The sequence below is a fragment of the Onychostruthus taczanowskii genome, unplaced genomic scaffold, assembly GCF_017590055.1.
Source record: "Onychostruthus taczanowskii isolate IOZ18803 unplaced genomic scaffold, ASM1759005v1 scaffold82, whole genome shotgun sequence".
In the NCBI taxonomy this organism is placed as follows: Eukaryota; Metazoa; Chordata; class Aves; order Passeriformes; family Passeridae; genus Onychostruthus; species Onychostruthus taczanowskii.
In genome coordinates, this window is record NW_024506112.1 from 353,381 (window position 1) to 375,623 (window position 22,243).

Below are 22,243 nucleotides of genomic sequence, written 5' to 3' on the forward strand. Positions count from 1 at the left end.
TGCCAAATTTCAACTCTGTTTTTAATTTTGTTTTCTAGACTAAAGCTAATATGTTTTGCAACCTCTCTAGAATGTATAGTGTGAAATCAGATAAATCTGAGAGTGATGGTTTCATGAAAGTAATAAATCTGGGTAAATTGTGCTCAATTTCATGATCTCATCAGGATCTTTTTTTTTTCTTTTTGTTAATGAAAAGGTATTAAAATGCCAGTTTAATTCTCCCCTTGTGTCTTCTGTTTTTGCCCAAATACAACTGGGTATAATTTCTGTTAAAGAGTTTTTACAGATTAACTTTTTGCTCACTGAAATGCTTTGGTTTTTGTTTCGAGATCGGATATAGAAGTTCTTGTGCTGGTTTTGGCTGGGGTAGTTATTATCTTTTTTCTTAGTTACTGGCTTGGGGCTATATTTAGATTTGTGCAGGAAAGGGTGTGAGGGGGTGAGGGTGCACTAGGAACTGGGAGGGACACAGCCAGGACAGGTGACCCCAGCTGACCAAGGGGATGTCCTAGACCATAGGGCATCTGCTCAGCATATGCAGCTGAGAGAAGAAGGAGGAAGTGGAGATGTTTGGAGTTGATGGTGTTTTGCTTCCCAAGTCACCATTATATGTGATGGAGCCCTGCTGTCCTGGGAATGGCTGAGCATGGGAAGCCTGTCCACGGGAAGCAGGGAATGAATTCCTTGCTTTGTTTTGCTTTGCTTGTGTGTACAGTTCTTGCTTTACCCATTAAACTGTCTTTAGCTCAACCCACAAGTATTTTTTCACTTGGACTCTTTGAATATCTCCCCTGCCTCACTGGTGGGGGATTAAGCGTGTTGCTTGGGTGCCAGCTGGGGTTCAAATATGACCCTGCTTAAGTCATTTTTGATGAAAGACGTAATCTATGCATGAGATTTTCATCTGTGTGTGTGACAATGATTCTTGGCTGTCAGGACTTGCCTGCCTCTGTACACATACCTCGTAGTTCTTAATCCAAGTCTGCTTGGAGCTATATAATATCACAGGTGATGCCAATCTGAAGTGGAGCTTAAAATACCTATATGTAGTCCCCTTTGTCCTGTCACTTACATGTTCTTCGACTGTGGGACTGGGACATGTAGTTTGTAAAACAGGGTTGTCATTCTCTCTTTCTGGATTTTGGCTTGTCCTGGGTGATAAAGTAAGGCACAGATGCCTCTCATCACTGGGTATCCAGATACTGTACATGTTTGCACTTTTTTCATGTTGCTCTTTAGAGCTGTCATTCTCTGTGTCAGATTGCTCTTACTGTAAATTTCATACTCAGTTATTGATTTTTCTCTTCTAGAACTGGTTTATATTGTATTTATTTATTTACTAGTGCTTCAGTGAAGGTTTTATTTCAGCTTCACTTCCTTATGAAATGACTGTCTTGATGTTTATTTGTCTCTCCAATCATTACAGCTACTAGGAAACAGTGATGAGTAGTGGATTGGTAATCTGGTGTGGCTCTTGTGTTTTGATGCTTGGTAGGATTGTCAAAACAGAGCAATAAGTTCGGAAAGAATATCCAGAACAGAAGTAGGATTTCCTGTTTTTATGTATTCAGGCAGAAAAAAAAATACTCTTTTTTGCCCTTCTTTGCTTCCAAGCAGCCCTCCCTAAAGAGCAGGAAAAAATGTCATTTAGATCTTCAAACAATATTTATATTTTCTTATGACTGCATTGCCCAAATGAGTTGTAATGCAGAAACCTCTTTGCCCATTTGCAAGGTGTTGTCTCTTGCAAGCAATGGGGGAAGTATAAAGAAATGTTAGAGAACAGTAGCAAGGAAAATTGTTCTTGAATGTCTTTGGTAGAATCAAGGAAGCTAATAATAAGGCTTTTAGCCAGGTGTCTTCACCTGGAACCACTGAAATCACTCTTTGCCATCTGTCTGGCATTACTGGAATGTGTTTGGAAGGATAGTTTGGGGGATTAGCAGCACGAAATGAGGTGATAATTTTTCTTTTATACCCTCTGCTTTCACACCCAAGTCCTTGAAGAAGGGAGTATTTTTTATTATATGTCCTTTTTCACTTGTTGTGCCTGTTTTCACCTGAGCCCCTGCATCAGTTTTGTGGCTGAGAGCTTCCTCCCACTCTCCGCTACCTAAGTGCAGTTTGTACACCTGTGCCAGGAATCTTGGATCAGTCAAGAAACAACATTAATTACCTCATGCAGTAAATCCAAGTAAATCCAGTGAGACAGTCTGAATAACATTCACACCTTCACATCATAAGTGAAAGTTGTTTTTTCATCTAAAATGTTCCCTTCATCAGCAGTAGCCTTTGTCACACCAGCTAGAGACCAGCATCCTGATACTTGGAGCTCCTTGTATGTATCTAAAACTTCTTCCTGATTTCTACAACCATGAAATAGAGGGAGGCAAAATACACTTCTGGTTGTGATGTTCTGCAGTGCTGGGTTGGGCATTGCCAGGGCCATTGTGCCTTTAGCACCAGGGTAAATGATTGAGCAACACTTGACCAAGCTGAGCTGATCTGGTAGTGATGGGCCCTACAGATCCCAGTGCAAGAGCTGCCCCTACTCTTCAGTTTTTCTAGTAGAAGACTTTTTTCAAAAGTTCCCCTTTTAAACTCTGCTTTGTCACTCAAATACTGACAGCAAGTTACCTGAAAATGGACTTTTTTTTCCACTTAGATGTTGAAATTTGAAATTCAGTGGAGAGAGTCAGGAGAGACCACAGCAGAAGTTGCACAAATAGTGTGATAAGCTCTGAAATGCCTCCGCAGAATATGAAATTGCTTTTGGTTTCATTCTTAGCTGGAACATGCCCAGAGATAGACTGCAGGAACATAGGTGAAATAGTGTCCCCAGGCTGAGAAGATGTCCTTCAACAGTACCTCCTTATATGTTCACTCTACATTATTTTTCTTCCTCTAAAAACTTCTCAAGAAATATTTTATGTGCTGTTACCAGCATTTGGATGTAGGACTGCCTTAAAATTACTGCCGCTGTAGCCAGTAGTGCTAATGAGAAGCTCAGTACTTTCTTTTCATATTCAAGGAATAGTTTAGTGTGATGATAAAATGTGCAAACTTAAGCAGTGATATAAAGTAGAATTCTTGCCTATGTTATGTTATTAAGATGGCAAATATTTCTCATATAAGAGCAGTAACTTCAGATGTTATTTCTAATTGATGTTTCTAAATTTCCTCTTTTAAACTGGACACTGTGCTGTTCAAAAACTTGAATAGATTTTTCCTAGTTTAGAAAGAGAAATTTGTATTTCAGTGGCAAATAGGTTTATGTCTTTTAAATTAAATGTCTGAAATAAGCAGTGCACTTACCCAGGGCTTTCATTGTTTTTGCTGTCAATATCAAGAATAAAAGAGGGAGCATGTACAGATACTCACAAAATGACAGAACTTCCAGCTACCATCTCTAATACTCATTTTGCACCTGTTTCTATTGATAATCTTATGGGCTATAAACAAAAAACACTTGTGGTTGGTTTAGGTAGTTAAATTCCTGGAATTTTTTGAGTAAAGAGAATTTATGTATTTTCCAAACTTGCAGAGTTTTCAGTGATGAAGATAGATATAAAGAGACAGGTGTAAACACATCAGTAAAGGTGTGGAATTGCTATTTTATCACTCCTGTTATTCCTTGCCATTTACAACTGTAGTTTCCCACTGAGTGTTGATGTAGTGGAGTTTAAAGAAAACTAAAATGCCAGATTTTTTTTTTTCTAAAAAACTTGTAGCACACAAACAATTGCAAATAAGGTAATTAAGAATAGACTGCTCAGCCTATTGTTTTAGATGATGCTGTGGGGAAAAATGGTGTCTACACAAATAACATTACTGGTTGTCTCAGTCAGCCAAGCAGGATGAAAACAAAGAATAGTAGAGGCTAATAAAGATACACCATCTAAAACTTTCTTCCTTACAAATTTTATTTGTTTCAGTGGCTGCCTCAACATTTATATGGATACTGCAGTGTCTGCAGTACATATGCAAGTGAATTCTCTGGCTTGTGTTCTGAAGAGATGATCATTTATTCTTGTGCAAGTTAATTGTCCTTGTAGGATCCACAGGGTTCCTCCCTGTTGGTAGTGAGCTGATCACAGTTTGGAAAAGGCAAAGTCTGCTTTTTCACTTAAAGGCGTGAGAATTGCGATTATTTCTTTGGTTATCCTCACTTCATTTGTTCTAAAAGTGAAATTACTATTCCTGCTGCATCAGCTTTATATTTCCACATTTTCTCTCCTCTTCATTATTGCAAGAGAACATGGCTTGTACCATGGAAGTTTTGCATGTCAAAAACTCCACTAGCTTACCCTGAGAAGGAAGAGTAAAGACCTCCTACCTTTCACTGAGAGTTTTAAAAATGCCAATCAGAGGTCCAGTAGGCTTGGACTATTTTATCTGTTTTCTGACACATGGATAAAAGTGTTAGTCATCTAACTTACAGCTTTTGCCTGCATTTAAATGACTTGCTTCACTCATCTCTGAGTTATTCTTGTGACAGCCTTTATTCAGTCAAGAACAATCTGCATTAGGTTAATTATTTCTTACTGTATTTTCTGTTTTCTAAAATTAATTAGTAATTTAGATAAGATTTTTGCTTAATCTGTGCTCTGATGTAGGCATTTCTGTGTGTGTTTTTCCCACATTGCACTTGTTCTTGAAAATGAAACAAAAAAACTGGATAAATGCTGTTGTGTAAAAAAAATGCTGGCTTCAGCCCATCAGGTTCATTTAGTCTGCAAAATGACACTGAAATTTCAAAATGCTGCTTCTAGAACTCATAAAAATGTCTCTAAGGGAAAGCTTATTTATTTAATTATCTGCTGCTAAGTTTTGCTGGCAAACTTAGTGTTTTGCTGTATGACCCTGGACAAGCTGAAAATGTATTTCAGCAAAAGATGGACAGTAGTCCTGTTGGGATGGAAAAAAGCTTATGGGTTATGCTTGGAGTTGTGTTGAAACAGAACTGTGGAATGCTCATACTGCTGATGGTCAATCCCACTGTTGTCAGTGTAGTTTCACCATGCTTAGTTATGTCAGTTTATTGTGCTGCCTGCATGGAACCCTTCAGGGGAAAGCTGGAGGCTTGCTGGGGGTGTGTGTAAGGAGAGAATCTCCTTCCTTTGTGGGAACAGCTCCTTAGTCTTTTTGAGAGGTGGCTGCCAGATGTTAAGTGTGGCAGATGCAGGTACACAGGCTGTAGGTACACTAGCAGACCAACCAAGTGAGATGGAATAAAAAATTTCAAGGACAGATATCCTTACTCTTCAATATTGCCTCAGAGGAATATGAATATTGCCTGGCCACTCAAAGAAGTGACTAAAAAGATGCATTCTGCATTCCGTAGGATTTCAGTGCCCTCGTTCCTGTCTGAAGATTTGATCACACTTTCCATCAACTTGCTGTTACAACCAGTAAGAAGAATTTTAGGTTATGTGGTAAAAATCTTTATAACTGGTTTGATGCAGACAAAAAGATGTGACATTTGGATTTTTGGGGCCTAAGAACTGTGTTCTATAAGTGAATGCTACTGGTTTATCTATTTTTTGTAACATCAAGAGTTCCTGTACTAAAGGTGGGGCAGACTTTTTAGCAGGATCAACTTTTTTTGTTGTGATAGGACAAGGTGTAATATTAGAAGGAAGGAGTGTTTTAGAATAAGGGTGGTGAGGCACTGGAACAGCTGCCTAGAGAGGTGGTGGATGTCCCATCCCTGGAATGGAAACATTGACGGTCAGGCTGGGTGGGGCTCTGAGCAGCCTCATCTGGTTGAAGATGTTTCTGCACACTGAAGGGGAAATTGGAGTAGATGACTTCTAATTTTTCCTCACAGCCCAAATCAATCTGTGATTCCACAGTTGTCGTCAAAATGTTTCATTGTGTGTTCAAACCCAAAAAACAAGCCCTAAATTAAAAAAACCCCAAAAACAAAACAACAACAACAAAAAACCCACACAAAAAAGAAAAAGTGACTCAAGTCAAATAAACAAAGAAAAAACCACAGCATTCAGGTAATGGCAGGCAACTTTCTTGTTCATCCTTCCTTTACCACTTGACCATGGGTCGTGGCTCTTTTCTTGTCTGTCTGTGTCCAATGTGTAATTTTACAACATATTTCCTATTAATACACTCACATCCTAGCTTGTTCTTCAGGTTTGCTCTGTCAGATTTAGGCAACAGCAGCCTGGCCAGTAATATGCAAGACAGTCCAAGTGGCTGATGGATCTCTGGTCCCTGAAAACACAGGCAGAGAATGGCCTTGCCACAGAAGGTTCAGACTCATAAGTCAAGCAGTATTCATCAAAGATTGTATAATGTCTGTATGTGCACAGGTGTATTTTTTGAGTGCTTTGTTTTCTGCATCCAAAATCTATAGGGTGAGCTTAGATCAAAATGTCATGCTCTATCTGGCAACAGTGTGGGCCAGAAATTGACATTTTGTGCATTTTATTTTTAAAAATGGAATTTATTCCAAAAGCTGGAGTCATACTATAAGGTGCCTTGAAAATAAATGAGTTGGCAAGTCCAGTTTTAATCTCAGTCTAAGTTGATCTACAGGCAGCAAGTTTTAACATACACTCCAATAACTATTAGGGCTGCTCTCCTGGCAAAATCAGCAACTGAAAGTATTAATTATGCAATTATGTAATGTACATTTAGGGTTTCACAGAAGGAATGCTACAAATTCTATTATAAATTAATAATAATACTAAATTTTTAATAACTTCCTTACAGCAACTTTTATAAGTGTGTTTTTTCATTATAACTTTTTTTGCAAGCTGTAATAAATTAATGGCACAAGTTATCGCAGCAATGTTAAATTAAGAGAAATTGTGTTCCAAATATAACTGTCATTTACTGCTTAAAATTTGAAAATGTGCAGTGTAAAAGATCAGACATCAAACTCAAATCATGGGCTGTATGTTTTCAGTGAGGTGCAACTTTTCTAAACTTGCATAGTTTTGCACAATATTGCTCTTCATACTATTCTCAGTCTTAAACTGCCAACTGGCTCTGTAAACTAGGAGCTGCTGCAGTAGCCCCGTATATTCAGGTAATTCAAGCAGAGTCCCCAAACTAGAGAATGTAGCAACCAGAGAGAAAACAGCTGCAATAAGCATTGGGTTTTAATATGACAGTCTCAAAACCCAGTGTTACAAGGCAGTAGACCTGATGCCCTCAAAATGGAGAGACAGGAGACATTGTAGAAAGAATGAGGCTTCTGATGGGACCTGCTTTGTAGGCACTTACATCTCAAGCAGTGTTGCATCAGAACAAAAATATTGCAAGCATGAAGAGCTGAGCTAGTATTGAAGTTTTATCCTGCTTATTTCCTCCTCTGTGCAAATAAATATTTAGAGGTATTTTCAGTGTGATTCAGAGATTTGAGCTTGGGACCCTCATAGTCAACCAAACCAAAAACCATTGTCTTTTTCATCTGTCTGGCCTCAGTTTGACAAGTCATTAGATTTCCTTTTTCACAGCAGGCCACGTTATGGGGGAGAGAAGGGACAAGAAATGTTTTCTTCTGTAAAAGAACAGTATGGAAGCACTACTGCAGTGCTCTAGTCAAATGAAATTAAATATTCTGATTATTTTTAATGAGTTATTTACAAGCAAAAATAAAAACACTGAAGGACCATACTGGCAAAGTCAAAGAAATCTCCTGTAGGTGGGTTAATTTACCAGATGATAAAGTAACATGTTTCTGCTCTGGCGCTTGGTGATTGATTACATCATGTGAGAACAAAGCAATTAGGTTAATTTACACATTAATTAGTTTCTTGCTTTCTTTTTGTTTGGTCTCTAATGCCTTTGTTTAAAAAATTGAGTGAGTGCTGTTGCAAGGCTTTAATTTCACTAATTAGGTTCCAAGTGCAGACATTGCAAACACCTGCCTTGTAAGTGAAACCATTCTGTGTTAATTTAAACCCTCTGGTTGCTTGAGAGGACACTCCTAAGGAAACAACACAAGAGGTCTTGCAACGTGTAGGCTTTCAGTATGTAGCTGGGCATTTTTCTTGAGTTATTGGCCTCTATTTGTGCTAGGGGCACTTCTTGTAGGTTGGTGTCTGGAGCTGTGCAGTGGTCAGGAGTGGAGGAGAGATTTTGAGCCTTTGGAAGGTGAATGGTTCCTGAGAAATCTTTGTGTTTGTGGAGCTCTCAGACTCTTGTATTTCAAGATGATGGAGTGTGAGCTGTTTTCACTGAAGCAATAAATTAGCACTGGTGCTGGAATTCTTGGTGTTGTTTGGTTACTTTTGTGTGGATCACGCTTCCATAATGTTTCCCAAAAACTTTTAAGGAGAACACAATATAACCTTGAAAAAAAATGCTTGTAGATAGGTATCTTCAAGAATGGATATGTAGTTACATACATGGTCTGGATTTCTTTATAGATTATGTTCCTGAATCCATTACATGATTTCAGTTATTGGTCATAAAAGAGGATTTAACATAAAAGCTCTTTTAATGTTAACATTAGTTTCCAACTATTGTATGTAATAATGAAGAAGGACGAGTTTTAAAGTTGAAGTTGCCTCCTGACATATTTACAAAGTTTGCTACATATCATAGGTGGATGGTATTCTCTGAATTTAGATACAACAGTTTTCTACTCTGTATTGTAAAACTACTAGAGGGAGGGGAGAAGGGATACATTGGTTTCATCAGATATTTTCACCAAAATAAAAGTCCATTGTGTTGTTTCTATTAAAGAGTATTGAAAGGTATTGTCACTCAGAAAACTGTGTTTGTAATTACTGAGTATATTGGAGATCATGTTCTATTACTGACTTTGTATTTCACTATATGAAAATATAGATTTAGTGCTAAATTTTAGTTACTAGTTGGACTTTCCTGAACACCCACACAGTTGTAACTACCTAATTGTGCACAGGGCATCCCTTAACTGCTCAGCTCCTCTTCTGAGTCTCTGCCATCTAATCCTGTAGGCATGTGCCTTTTTGCTAATGGAGGAATGTGTGTGGCTGTAGCATGATAACCTGTAGGATGATTATTTAGATGTCTGTATCTGGTTTTAAGCTCTGGCAGGGTCAGAAGCATAGACATTTCTATTAGTGAACCCGGTCCGCGTAGAGTTCCCTGAGTCACCTGATGAAGGTAAGACAGGCAGGGTTTGGGATATAGGGAACGTCAGCAGAATGCTGAAGATATTTTAGTAAATATCAATTGGACTTTTTAAAAATCTGTTATGCATCTCAGATGAACCTCTTGGCCAACACAAGCTATAATGAATTGTTTGCTTGCTCCACAGAAGTGTTTTAAATGCTTAATAGCTCATCAAAAGATAATATCTTGGGTTAGGCAGTAATAATATGATTAGGTGCTTCCCAGGTATTTAAACACCAATTCAGACAGATCATGAAGTTAGTGGCTTGTCTCCTTTATAAAGTATGTGAATTTTCCACTTAATTTTCTGGTCTCACTGGAAGTCCATCTTTGTCAGTCTTATTCATGTATGTGACTTCTACTTGGCACTAAGCAAATATAACCTTTCCTTTTAGCATACCTATCTTCCCCACTAAAGCCTGTACTAACAGTTCGGTACTTTTTTATTGAGCACAGAAAATTGCTTGCCTTTTTCTTCTTTCATTTAAAATGCACATAATTTTGATCAGGATTTCATAAAGTTTTGATAGCAAAAACTACTACATATAGCAGGAAGCATTTGACAAGTTGCTTTTAAGTAATGAAAACTAGTTTGATAACTGAATGAAAGGAGTGTACTACTTGTGCTTCTTGGAAGGCAGACATCAAATCCAATATCCTTTGTGATTTTACAGGGGTTTTTTTAACCTAGTAAAAGCTTTGAAGTTTAATGTTGCGTCTGCACATTTTCTAAAGGAAAGACTGAAGCATTTAGAGCAAAGGTGAAGAGAAGTTTTGTTCTGATCTAGAAGGTGACAGTGACAAAATGGATTTGCCCCTCATTTTTTCCCATTTCCCCCAATAGAGTCAAGTTTTCTGGACATGTTTCGATGCCTGTCGTTAATAGATTAGATCAAAATGTTGTGGTTCTAGTCCCAGGTTAGTGGAGGTGATCTATTGTGTGGAGTGCATTTGGAGTGAGACTCAGAGAGAGCACCAAGTGTCTTCAGCTTTAGTTTGTACTGAGGCAGCATCCAGTCAGAGGTTAGTTTTTTGGTGTAGTTTTTACCAACACTGCAATGTCTGCAGGGAGATGTATCCTTTGTCCAAATAAAAGAATCACAGGGTTGGAAGAGAGCTTAAAGATCATCTAGCTGCAACTCCCCTGCCATGGACAGGAATAGGCAAAATTTATTTATTTTTCATGTCCTGAACAGAGACATTATGTTAATTAATAATTGTAAAATGGTTTCAGGAATGATCTCCTGCTGACTTTGTTTTATTTTTCAGGGGGTGGGGAGGAATTTAAAAAGACTGAAGCTACCAAAGTCTCAGTGCCAAGCCAGCCTCATTTACTTTTGCTGGTTTGTCTTTGCTGCTTTACTTACTACTGCACTGTTAATATTTGAAAGTGAAAAGGCCCCACTGGTCTTTTCCAAGTAGCTAGTTTTTAAAATGATCTGATTATTCATTACATTATCTTATTTTATTTTTTTACATTTAATTTTTCCTAATGGGTTCCAGGAGGAAGAAAAGGGTTGAAGTTTGAAGTGTTGTGTGCTAGATCAGGGGATATAAACAGAGCTCTTCACTCCTGTGGAGTTTAGAGAAAGGAAAGAAACGCTTGACAGGCCCTTAAGAGCTGTACTTTACCAGCAGCTGGAAGATGGAGGGCTTTTAAAATTTTTTTAAACCTTTTTTTTTAAATAATATTTGATTCTGTATATTTTGATCACCATGTTCTAGCCCAAAGGATGTCTTTATGACTGTGATATAAACCTTGGAAAGAAAAGCAGTTTTAATGGAAAAAGTTGATATTCTCTTAACTTAGAGTAGCACGGCCATTAGAGTTTGTGTGCACACTTGTGTGTGGGTGGAGAGTTTGATAGTGGCAGATACTGGACATCATTTCTCTGAAAGGCTGATCTTGAAAAATCATAGCATCAATAGAGGATCCACACCTCAAAAAGCTGTAAAATGTCAAACAATGTGTATCTTCTGACACGCTGGTGTACAAGATTCTGAGATTTTATCCCTGCAACTTCTGAAGCAGTTTCTGTTACAACAGAAGCAATGTTGAGAAATTGTGTGAGACAGAGAGAGGTAGAAATTTTTATGCCAAAGAATGTTAATATGGGTAATTAGCCAAATGTTTAAGTTCTGGTTAGGTTTTTATCTTAGTATTGCAAAGCCTGTGTTTTCAGAACTGAGGAGTTTGTAAATGTTTTTTAGGTCTTGAGAACATTTAGGTACCTAGCAGGACATTATTTTATATGTTCATTGTAAAATTTAGGAACATGCTTGTTGAAGTCTGTGTCTTTATTCTGCTAAATGGGGTGAGGGACCTTGTGTGTATATGTCTCTGTATTTCAGTTGTGAACTGTTTGGGATAGAACATGTCTCTTTACTAGATGAGAATAGTAGATCACTCAGAGATTAAGATTCAGTATGGGATGATAGTAGGGTTTCACGGGTAATGTACTTCGTTTTAGGAGAGCCAAGAGTGCTTCAAACTGAATTTTGGAAGTATTTGAGGTAGGCAACTTTTCCTCTAAAAAGCAGAAGCAATTGCTCTTACATGTCTTATGTGGTCCAGCTGAGGGCTATTTATCAGAATTGTAATTAGTTAATTCTCTGAAGGAGGAAAACCTCTTTACTGTTAATGAGGAAAAAGAAAATTCTGGATGGGAGAAAGCCTTCAATCCATATTTCTTTCGAGATTAATGTGAAATAGGATTTCAGGACATAACCTCTGTATGAAACTAAAAACATCTTTCTTCTAATGTAAAAGGATGCTATGGACAAATAAGAACTACTTGGTCTTTTTCAAAAAACTTACCAAGATCAAATTTTTATGTGTTTATATATAAATATATGTATGACTTCTACAAACATATGTGTATATATACACACACAGAGCTATAAAAACTCACGTGTGTATATACATGGTATCTTTATGACTATACACACACACAGCTGCACACTTAAACACTGCAGATTAGAGATTTAAGGCTTTTTCTAAGACCCTGCTTTAGAAGATAATCCCTCAGGGAAGAAAGAAAGAGTGTTCAGCTCTTCTCATATAGTCTGGGGTCTTTTGCTTGGCTCTCAGAGCCTTCCTGATGCCAGCAGTGTTACATGGGTTCTCCTCTGTTAAGCTGATATCAAGAGAAGCAGACTCAGGGGAACCAATTGTATTAGTTTAGGCTAATTCTGATTTAGCAACATCTTGAGCACTGCTGATGAAAACTAAGAAGATTAAAGTCCACGTAATCTGGGGATCTTTATGTAAGTGAAGTTCAAATTACCATAAGCTCTTCAAATCATTGATCTGAGGATCAGTAAGAAGGGAAGAATGACTTAAACAAGCTCAAGCTGCAAATCCGTGTCTTTGGGTCCCCTTTCTTTTTTTTTTCTTCCTTCCTTTTTCCTCTCTTTTCTTTTCCCTTTTTTATCATTCTTTCTTAAAAATAAAACCCTTTAGGAATTCTTTAGTGTAAGAACATTGGTTTTGTTCTAGCTTCCTAGGGAAAAGGAGCTTTCAAAGGATCTGCACAACTGTGTCTCTTACTCAGTTAACACGTAGTTACATTGGATTGATGGAGGCTATTAAATGCTGAAAGCCACTGATTGATTATTTTAATGCTAGCATACTATTTCAATAAAGACTGCTTTTGAAATAGAAATCTGCCCTAATGGCACTACCATTTTACCGACTGTGGATATTGTAGCTTCTAATTCTTTGTATCAATTAGAAATGAGGGAGTAGATTTGTGGTGCTCAGTGGATATGTGTCCTTTTCTTTGTTATCATTCATGGCTCCATTGCAGTGTTCAGGGATTTGAGGTGACCTCTATATGGGATGGGACTTCAGTGAACATCTCCACCACTGACATCTTCCAGAATGAAGGGTAACCATCCAATTTTCCTGTAGTGACAACCAGACCATGCCAGGGAATCATTGGGAAGAGTGATAACGGGGTTGGGTCAAGCCATTTCAGAAGCATTTTAAAACTGACTTCCAGTGCTCAGAACATTTTCAGGTGTGGTTTTGTTAAAGTAGAAACTTAGCCTGAGCATATGGCAGGTGAATTTAGAGCTCAGGCCATAGCCATGTATTTAAAAGTGGCCAAATTACCTTTCTGAAATACTGTATGTTGATTATATTATGTACTTAATGTTGTCACTTACAGGAAATACATTCCTTTGGTCATTATAATAGACCTTTGGAGGCTTTTTTCCAAGGGCCTAAGAAATTTGTCATAGATAATATTTGCCTGTGAAATGTTTTTATTGCAATGAATGCATGTTAGGAAGGTGGAGAAGTCTGGCCATCTGTAAGGAGCACCTGCACTACTGGTCAAGGAACCAGCCCTACTCCAGCTTCAGAGGCTGAGATGTTTTACTAACAAAGTGAAACTTCTAATTTAGGAAGAATTCACTTGGTTTTTTCCCCCTTTCTAAATGTCTTGCTGCTTTGAGATTAATTGCAGTGGATTGCTGTAATAATAATGTAACAGACCACCTAGATGCTGTTAATAATGAACTTGATGAAATACCATTTCTGGAATGAAGTTTAAATGAGCTTCTTTTTTCTGCAGCAAGTAGAATGATTTATATCAGAGAGTGCAGAGTTTTTCTGTCACAGATCAATTAAAGTACCTCTGAACTATCAGGAAGGACTGTATAGTCTGAATGTTTTCTGTATACCATCAAACTCTGAGTCACCATTTTCAAGAAACAGTAAGATTTTAAACTCTTAAAGACTGTGAGGAGTAATATGTTATTACGGTGCTTTTCATAGTATAGTGCAGGAATCTGTGTTTGAAAATATGGTAGTTTTGTGTGTTGAGCAGTCTGATAGGAACCTGAAACCCACTGAAAAAACTGAAAATACTGTCTTTATTTGAAATTCAGAATTGCTGTATTTCCGGTACATCTATGGCTTATACATAAACAATGTATCTCTTCCAGAGGGGAGAATAGTTTTCCAAGAATACCACTGATTTTCTCCTCACAGGGGAGCAGGGCATGGCTGGTGATACCAGGTTCATCCCTCTGATAATGGACAGTAAAAGACTCCTCCTCGGAGCCAGTACTTCTTAAACCGGTCCTTTCTCAGGGCCAGGATGGGACCCACATAGAATGCCTGTAGAGGAATATGAGGAAGATGAAACTTCAGTGGGACTTATGAAGTGAATGTACAGAATATTCTAAGGAATAATCCATCTTCTAGCCTGCAGGTGCTGGGTGGGGAAAAAAAACCACCAAACCTTGTTGTTTCATCTTAATTTAAATAATGTGCTTTCCTGGATACATACATCTTATGCAAGTGTAGGTTCCAACAGCTTGAATATGGTTTCTTGTATAAACCTTTAAAAGTGGTCTATGTTATAATACTTCAGTTTCATACGTTGTTTTTTCTTTGTGTGATTTATACCTGGGTCTTGTTTAAAGGCTATAAAACAGCAGTGGTTTAATATCCTTCAATCAAAAGCAACTTTACCATCCACCTCGTATTTTTATTTTAAAGGATGCAAAATGCTCCACTCAAAGATGTTTCAGTGCATTTTAAAATTAAAACCAACTAGTTTTTGTTGTTTTATGAGTCTTGAAGAGCCTGAAATTTTAGTTCCATTGGCCAGCATGAGGATCTGTCCGTGTGTGTGATCTCTGTGGTGCATTGCTTGATCTAAAATGTTTTTTTTTACTGCATATTACATAGCTATCAAAATATAAAAATGAACCATCCATAAAAGTTATAGTATCCTAATTTCCAGATTTTTTAGTATGATAGTGGGAATTGTTTGTCTTAAGAAATGGCATTCATCTGGTTTTGTCTGTTGATCCTATGAAACCAAAGCTAAGGAAAATGCTGGGTGGGAGAATGTTCTTTGTACTTCCAACCTATGGCAGAATCAGTTTTGTGTTGCATAAAAATTCAAATGGAACAGAAAATTGGAACAATATTTTAAATGAATAATAATTGTGATTTTCTTCACTGCTTAAGTGCTAGCATCTTTAATTGTATTGAGTTAATTTAGTATGACTTTCTTCATCTTAGGAAAAATGGTTAGATAACTTTTTCTGATATTAAAGGCAGATAATGGGTATGCAGCAAAATAATGCTCTTTCATTACCTTTCAAGTCCATCAAAATCTTTCTCTGTCTTTAATGGATTCTCACCTGCAACTTACTGGTTTTGTTTCGCATTCTGCTTATATGGCTTTAGTAGTAACTAAACCTAAGAGTGAGTGCAGATTAATTAAATTCCATATTCCATTTTATACAATAGAGGTTCATCTTATGTCACTGGGCCAGCCCAGAAGGGAGTAATTTTTTTTGCTGTTTTCTTTTCTTTGTGAGTTCTAAGTCAAAGCACATGGAAAATTGTGATTTTATTTAGCTTCTGAAAGTGCATGACAGATTCATTTTTTTGTAAAGCTCGACTGAAATAAAATAGACCTGTAGAAGTTTTGCCCGTAGGATATTTTGTTTTAAGAAAATAACTTTCTTTTGTAGGGTGTGAGCTAGAACATGATTTTAACTCCTGTAGAATATGGTCCTTTTATAAATGTGTATTTTATTGCTAGCACCATATGGCTACATGTATGTTATAAAGGCTGTTCGTGTTGGCAGTCTCTGAAAGCAAATGTATAAGTGTCTTTAAGCTGAGAGGAATTACCACCCCCTAAATTATTAGTTCTTTTTCATATTTTAGTGTTGATCTTTCTGTTTTCTCTCACAAGGAATCTATCCTTGAAGCTGTCGAAGGAGGTGGAGCAAGGAGAAGCCAGGTACCCTCGTGTCAGCCAGCTGGCTGGCAGCCCATCTGTGGAGTGGCCTTTCGCTGGTCTGGAAGAAGGTGGAGGCATTGAGTCTCTGCCCTTCAGACTGATGCTGCAAGACTGCACGGCTGTCAAGACATTGCTGCTGAAAATGAAGAGGGTTCTTCAAGAGGTAATCACCCACTTATTTGTTACACTGATATATCTCAGCATTAATGAACTAAGCAGCAGAAAAGGGTCAGTGAAGTTTATGGACTTAATGTCTTTTAATATGTCTTGAATACATGGAATTGATGCAGAAGTATAAATAGTCATGCCTCAACATGGTGAAGGTCAGAAAAGTTTATACTTGAGCAGAATTTAAATGATCCTGCCATCTTGGTGTCCAGAGTGCAAAGCTTTTTTTGTGCTTTTACTAAAAAGGGGACAGGGGAGGCCAACTGCTTCTGGTCAAAATACATTTTATTGTTTTCTTCCAGCATTTTAGAGCTTTTCTGTTTTCTTACTACAGTTATCCATTATGAAGTCACGTGGAATTATTTAGAGGAGAAATGCAGAGGGGGAAAAAAATCTCTTAAGTAACAGTACTAAAAGGTTGCCAGCTTGAGTTTGTAAATGATGGTTGAAATCAGATTTTGTGGGCCATTCACTGGGCCGTTCTGAACAATTTCAAGAGTCCTGGCTTGTATTGTCCTGCTATATTCTCCTGCTTCCCCTATGGACTGCTGGTGTTGCTTTGAAAATTTTATTTTGTGTTTGTCATTAGAATTTTAGAGAAATAAATTTATTTGGGTTTTTTTTTTAATGCTTTCCATCTGTGGAGCCTTTACTCATGTATATGCTGTGAACTTTCATCTTCGTTGTCAGCAAATTGCAGTTTGCATTATGTTTTGATATACAAGAAGGTTTTGTTTGTTTGTTTGTTTTTATCTATATAGTTCATAGAAATACAGAATAATTTTTGTTCAGAGGGCTCTCTGGAGGTACACCTTCTCTACTCAAAGCAAGGCTGACTCGGAAGAGGTTGCTCAGATCCTTGTCCACTTAAACTTTTGGTACCTTAATGGGGTCTCCACATCATTTCTGGGTAACTCTTCCAATATGTGACTTCATAATTTTTAACTTTTTTCCTGAAGATGGAAACAGAATTTCTCCTGTTGAAGCTTCATGCAATAAAGACTGAAAATAAACTGGGGGGTTTTTACTGCTCACTTCTTGGTCAACTGTATCTAAGTTGACCAGATCTGAAAAGATTTGTCAAAGGTTTAGCCATGGTAGTTCACAATTAGTCCTCCTAAACAGTATGGTTTTGGCTTATTGGCAAGCCCCAGGCTTTCCAGTTTCACTAGGAGCTTGATTTGTACTATATGGATCCTTAATGCACTTCTGAGTTACTGGATCTGGAATTGAAATAATTAATTCTCTGTTAGTTGCTTTTTTATATCATGTGAGAATATAGAGTGAATTTAAAGGATTTATAACTTCATTTTATCTGGAAGTAAATAAGAATTATGATATTATATGACATAGCAGTTCTAACATTCAGGTGGTGATATTGTCAGCATTCTATGTTGTTTCTGGTGTGAATAATTCTATAATGCTCAGAAAGGTAATTCTTACCATGATGATAAGTGTAAGAATTTTAGTTTTAACTTAGAGTTTCATTAAACTTGTGTAAGAATCTACTGTTATTTTCTGTTTGGAAATATGTCTTACCTTTCAGTACTTCATCTTTAAAAAACATTCACCAGGTGATCTCCACAAAAGGAACATAAAGTATTTTATGTGACTCGCTGGAATTTCATGCCCACTTACTAATACCTCCTTATGTAACTCATTGATCTTATTTTTTCATCTTAATCATTCAGTCTTTTGCCTATTTGCTCCTTTTTATTATATAATTTTCATCTCCCCAGCTGGCTGTAGCGCAGTGTGTCTCTGTAGTTTTCATTTTGTCTTGCCCTATGAAATCAAAATGGCCTTTTCCTAATCCTACATTTGGATGTCCATATGTGCTGTAATTTACCTTGAAAGAACCTGAAAAACTACTTTGAACAATCAAGGACATGACTCTGAAATATGTTAGAAATTTGTATTGAAATGACACAACTTGATTATCTTCAGATATTCAGACATTTATATGTTTATGTCACTTTTAAATTATTAGTAAAAGATTACAGGAAAATATAATTCCATAAAATTGAAATATTGTATTGAAGAATTGAATAAATAAGTCATCTGAGCATACTTAGCAGACAGTTTCCATGGAGAAGATCCCTTACTTCCATTGCAGCTAGGTGTAATTTTTTCATCCAAGAATCACTTCTGCTCCAACCAATATTATAAATCAAACTCAGAACAGTACAGAACAAAAGACATAAAAGAAAAATTCTTTCCTTACTGTGGAATGCTCAGGCATTTTTAGATGTAGTAAAACATAGTCTCTGGCAGTCTTTTGTGGAATTGAAATATTCTATGCTTGCAAGAGTGTAAAATAAGATTATATATTTATAAAAATAATATGTCACATGTTTTCATCCACTTCAAAAATATACAAAGTGTACAAACTTCATGGGGAAAATTACAGGGGTTTCCACGAAAAAAAGTTGCACTATTTCTATTTCATAGCTGATATTACCCATAGAAGAAGGAGTTACAGTAGTGTATACCTCTTTATTGAAAAATAACATGCTAATTGAGTTAAAATATTAGCCCTGTTATTCAATGTAATCCTTCTTCTTAAGCACTGAGTGCTGCTTCTAAGGAATAATTTAATTATGATCTGCCAAAATGTAATACTACCTAGTAAAATATGCTTTTTTGGCTGCAGTTGCTTGTAATTGAAGAATCTAAATGGAAAAACTGCACACAATATATGCTGTACTGTGCTGCAGACTTACAGGCTTGTTATTAGTCTTATCTTGAAAAGGGAAATTGAAGACATGACAGTAACTTTCAAGATTGAGAATGTTATTTAGTAAAAGGCTAATGAATGATCTTTCAATTAAGAGAATTAATTACCATTTCACTTTCAGTGAAAAAGCCTTGAAAATGTCTCCTAATAATTCTTTATGGGTTTGGCCATGCAAGGCTCATAAGGCAGATTGTTACCCAGGGTTTTGGGAAACCTTACTGAATAAAGCTGGATAGTCTGGAGGGCCCTGGCATGTGAGGAAAATTGGTGATTTTCCAAGTGCTCCATAAGATCTCTCTCAATCTCTTTTGCAGCTTTTTCTCACGGATGTTCAATTTCTGACAGACAAATCTGTGATCAGTTGTGTAACCAAGACCTGTGGGATGCATAATTTAATGAAAAAGTACTACCAGAGAATTACCCATATTACCCAGCAAGGGCAGCTTGATAAAAGCCACTTCAGCACAGTGGACAGTGCAAGCTGTTTTGCAGCCTGTCCATGATTTTGTGGTTTCCCTTTTGTCTCCAGCTCTTGGGTGTTTATTTTGACTGTTTGGTTTTTGGTTTTTTATTTTCTCCAAGTCTTTGTAGTACTGTCCTTTTTTGTCAGTAGTAACTCCTTTCATTTGAAAGAGAGAAGAGAAGAAAATAGGAGTGGGATGGATGAAATTGGGAGCTTTATCCTCTCCTAAGAAATAGATTCTTTACCTTCTGACTTGAGACAGGCCTCTCTGCTCTGAGTATTTCTTCAATTATTCTCTGTCATTTTTTTCTTCCCCATTTTGGGGGGGAAGTATAGAACAATTGACTTTCTATACTTTCTATGTTTTATAACATTTCTGGCAACCAGTTGATTGTTTGGCCAATGAGCTTCCGAAAACTAGACTGGAGCTTCTTTCTCACTCATTGCTATCAGCAATAATGAATATATAATGCCTTGTAACCAAGCAATATGTTGGCTTTCCTGTACTCTTCCAGATGAGAATGAAATTATTTCCATCTGTTAACTTTTTTTATGGCTTGAGTTATAGCTGGCTTAGGCAATGTTGAAGGCTGGCTAATCAAGGGGACATTTAAGGGCTTTGCCTTTTTTTAACATCTTTGGTCGAACATTTCACGCAGAGACAAAACTTGTATGGCTTTGTCTTTGTGCCTAGCAAGAGAAAGTCTTTATGCTGAAATAAACAGAATGGAAAAATACAGTTGTACTGGGGAGGAATCCATTTAATCAGTGATAATGGGGTTTTGTTCAAACTTTAGTTGTTGAGCTTGTAGATTAATTTTACTGAGTGCCATAGTAAAAATAAAATCTTAGGCTTGTAGAAATAAGGTCATATTTTGCATGTATTCTTTATGAAATATATAGTTTATCAGCTGCATAATTCTACTTTTAGGTATTTTTAAGGGTCTATCAGAAGTGACCTTACTGGTTAATAATCTAGAGAAGTAAGATACGTTGTCTGTATGTTTGTGTAATTTGGAATATAATTTTTTCAGCCCATGGTGGTTTTTTTTTGGAGCTCTGCAAAACACCATGCAGGCTGTGGAGTTTAAGCTAATTGCTACAATTAGCAATAGGACTAAGTCTCATTGGACATATATTGCATACTGTGTTTTACTAATTAATCATTTATTTGACTGAGGGAAATTGCAGCTGCCTGTGGCTGTCATTAAAAGTTAATGTGTCCGATACAGTGTCTTTAGATTACTCTTGGGGAAAAAAAAAAAACTCAAAAAGAAGAGAAATGTGGAAAATGGTCAAATTATGTCAAAATTGCTGTGAGACAGGCCATTAGGGTTGCCTGAGATTAGTGGGGCAGAGTGATACCACTCAGGCTGCAATTAGTCTGTCAGATATCACTGGCTGCATTACTTCTCCCCACGCATCTTTCACCTCATCAGTAAAATAAGCATAATTATAGAGTCCCCTTTTATAGTGCACTTGCAAGCCACTGATGGAAAGTACCGAGAGAAAACTAATTGCTGTTTGCTAATTGCTGGTCAATATGGAATTGGCCTTAAACTATGGTTTTTAGAGACATTAAAGCATTTCCTTCAGTCTTCTATGAAAAGTGTTATATTTGCTAATACTATGTTAGCCATGCTAGGAACCAATTGCAAGTTTAATACACTGTAAAATGCTGCAGGTTTTCTTCCTTTAAGTAACTTTGTAATTAACTACTGTAGCATTTCTGGTTTATTCAACGACTCTGCATCTAATGCAGTCCCTTTCATCAAGTAATTCATGCTGGAAATTGGTAGTTCCTTCATTTCATGGTATGTTGACACTGTGTATACTAATAAATTTAAATAAATACTGATAAAAGTGTACTAGATTTAGTAATAGAATTCAAATTTATCATGTTAAATTGGCTTTTTCACTTGGAAGTATACATTGGCATACCCATGCCCAGCTGGTTGCAAAGACAGACAGAACACCCCATTGTTGCACTTCTCATGGTTTTTTTTTTGTTTTTTTTTTTTTTTTTTTTTTTTTTTTTTTTTTTTTTTTTTTTTTTTTTTTTTTTTTTTTTTTTTTTGTTTTTGTTTTTGTTTTTTTTTGTTTTTTCTAGGAGCATATCTCAGAGTAGTAGAGAATATTGGGAAAAAGTGGATATAGTCAGGTATTCACTTTGGCAGTGAAGATGTTTTATTCTAAGATTATGCATTGTAAGGTATTTAATAGCAATGGACAAACACAATGTCAGTTATTTTATTATACACGTTCAAGGTACAGGAATAATTTTGTCCATTCCATGTGATGGCTCTTAAGCAGATCTGACACCAAGCTGACTGGGCTGTAGATTCTGGGATCCTCTTTCTAGCCATACTTGTAGAAGGCCATCACATTTGCTAACCTTCAATCAATTGGGACCTCCCTTGTGAGCCAGGACAGGGGGTAAATGATTGAAAATGGCTCAGTGAGCTCTTCCACCTCTTCCACCAGCTCCCTCAGTTCTCTTGGGTGGATCCTGTGTGGCCCCATAGATGTGTGCGTGTCTAGCATGTTGCTGGCCATTGCCCTTGGGTTGGGGTGGTTTCATTCTACTATCTGCCCATCTTTCAGATCTGAGGTCAACTGATCTTACTACTAAGGATGGATGCAAAAGCAGCATTAAGTTCCTTATCCTTTGTCACTTTGTTTCCCTGCGCATCCACCAAAGGATTGAGCGTCTCCTAAACCCTTCTTTTGTTTTTGATGTATTTATCGAAACTTTGTTATTTGTATGGCAGTAGCCAAATTAAGTTCTAGTTGGGTTTTGTCCCTTCTAATTTTCTCCCAGCATAACCTCATGAAGTCTTTGTAGTACTCCTGAGTTTCCTGCCTCTTATTGCAAAGATCTTACTCCTTTTTTTTTTTTTTTTTTTTTTTTTTTTTTTTTTTTTTTTTTTTTTTTTTTTTTTTTTTCCATATATGTTTGAATCAAAGTTG

At 36.9% G+C, this 22,243-nt stretch overlaps 1 protein-coding gene across 1 annotated transcript in view; it reads left to right on the forward strand.

Annotated features, from left to right (window-relative positions):
* Window positions 1-22,243, forward strand: part of CCSER1 (coiled-coil serine rich protein 1) — a 538,501-nt gene that overhangs the window by 155,347 nt on the left and 360,911 nt on the right. The window contains exon 5 of the mRNA XM_041424489.1: window positions 15,858-16,068. Coding sequence (XP_041280423.1) covers window positions 15,858-16,068 — 211 coding nt within the window. The remainder of the gene's footprint in view (window positions 1-15,857; window positions 16,069-22,243) is intronic.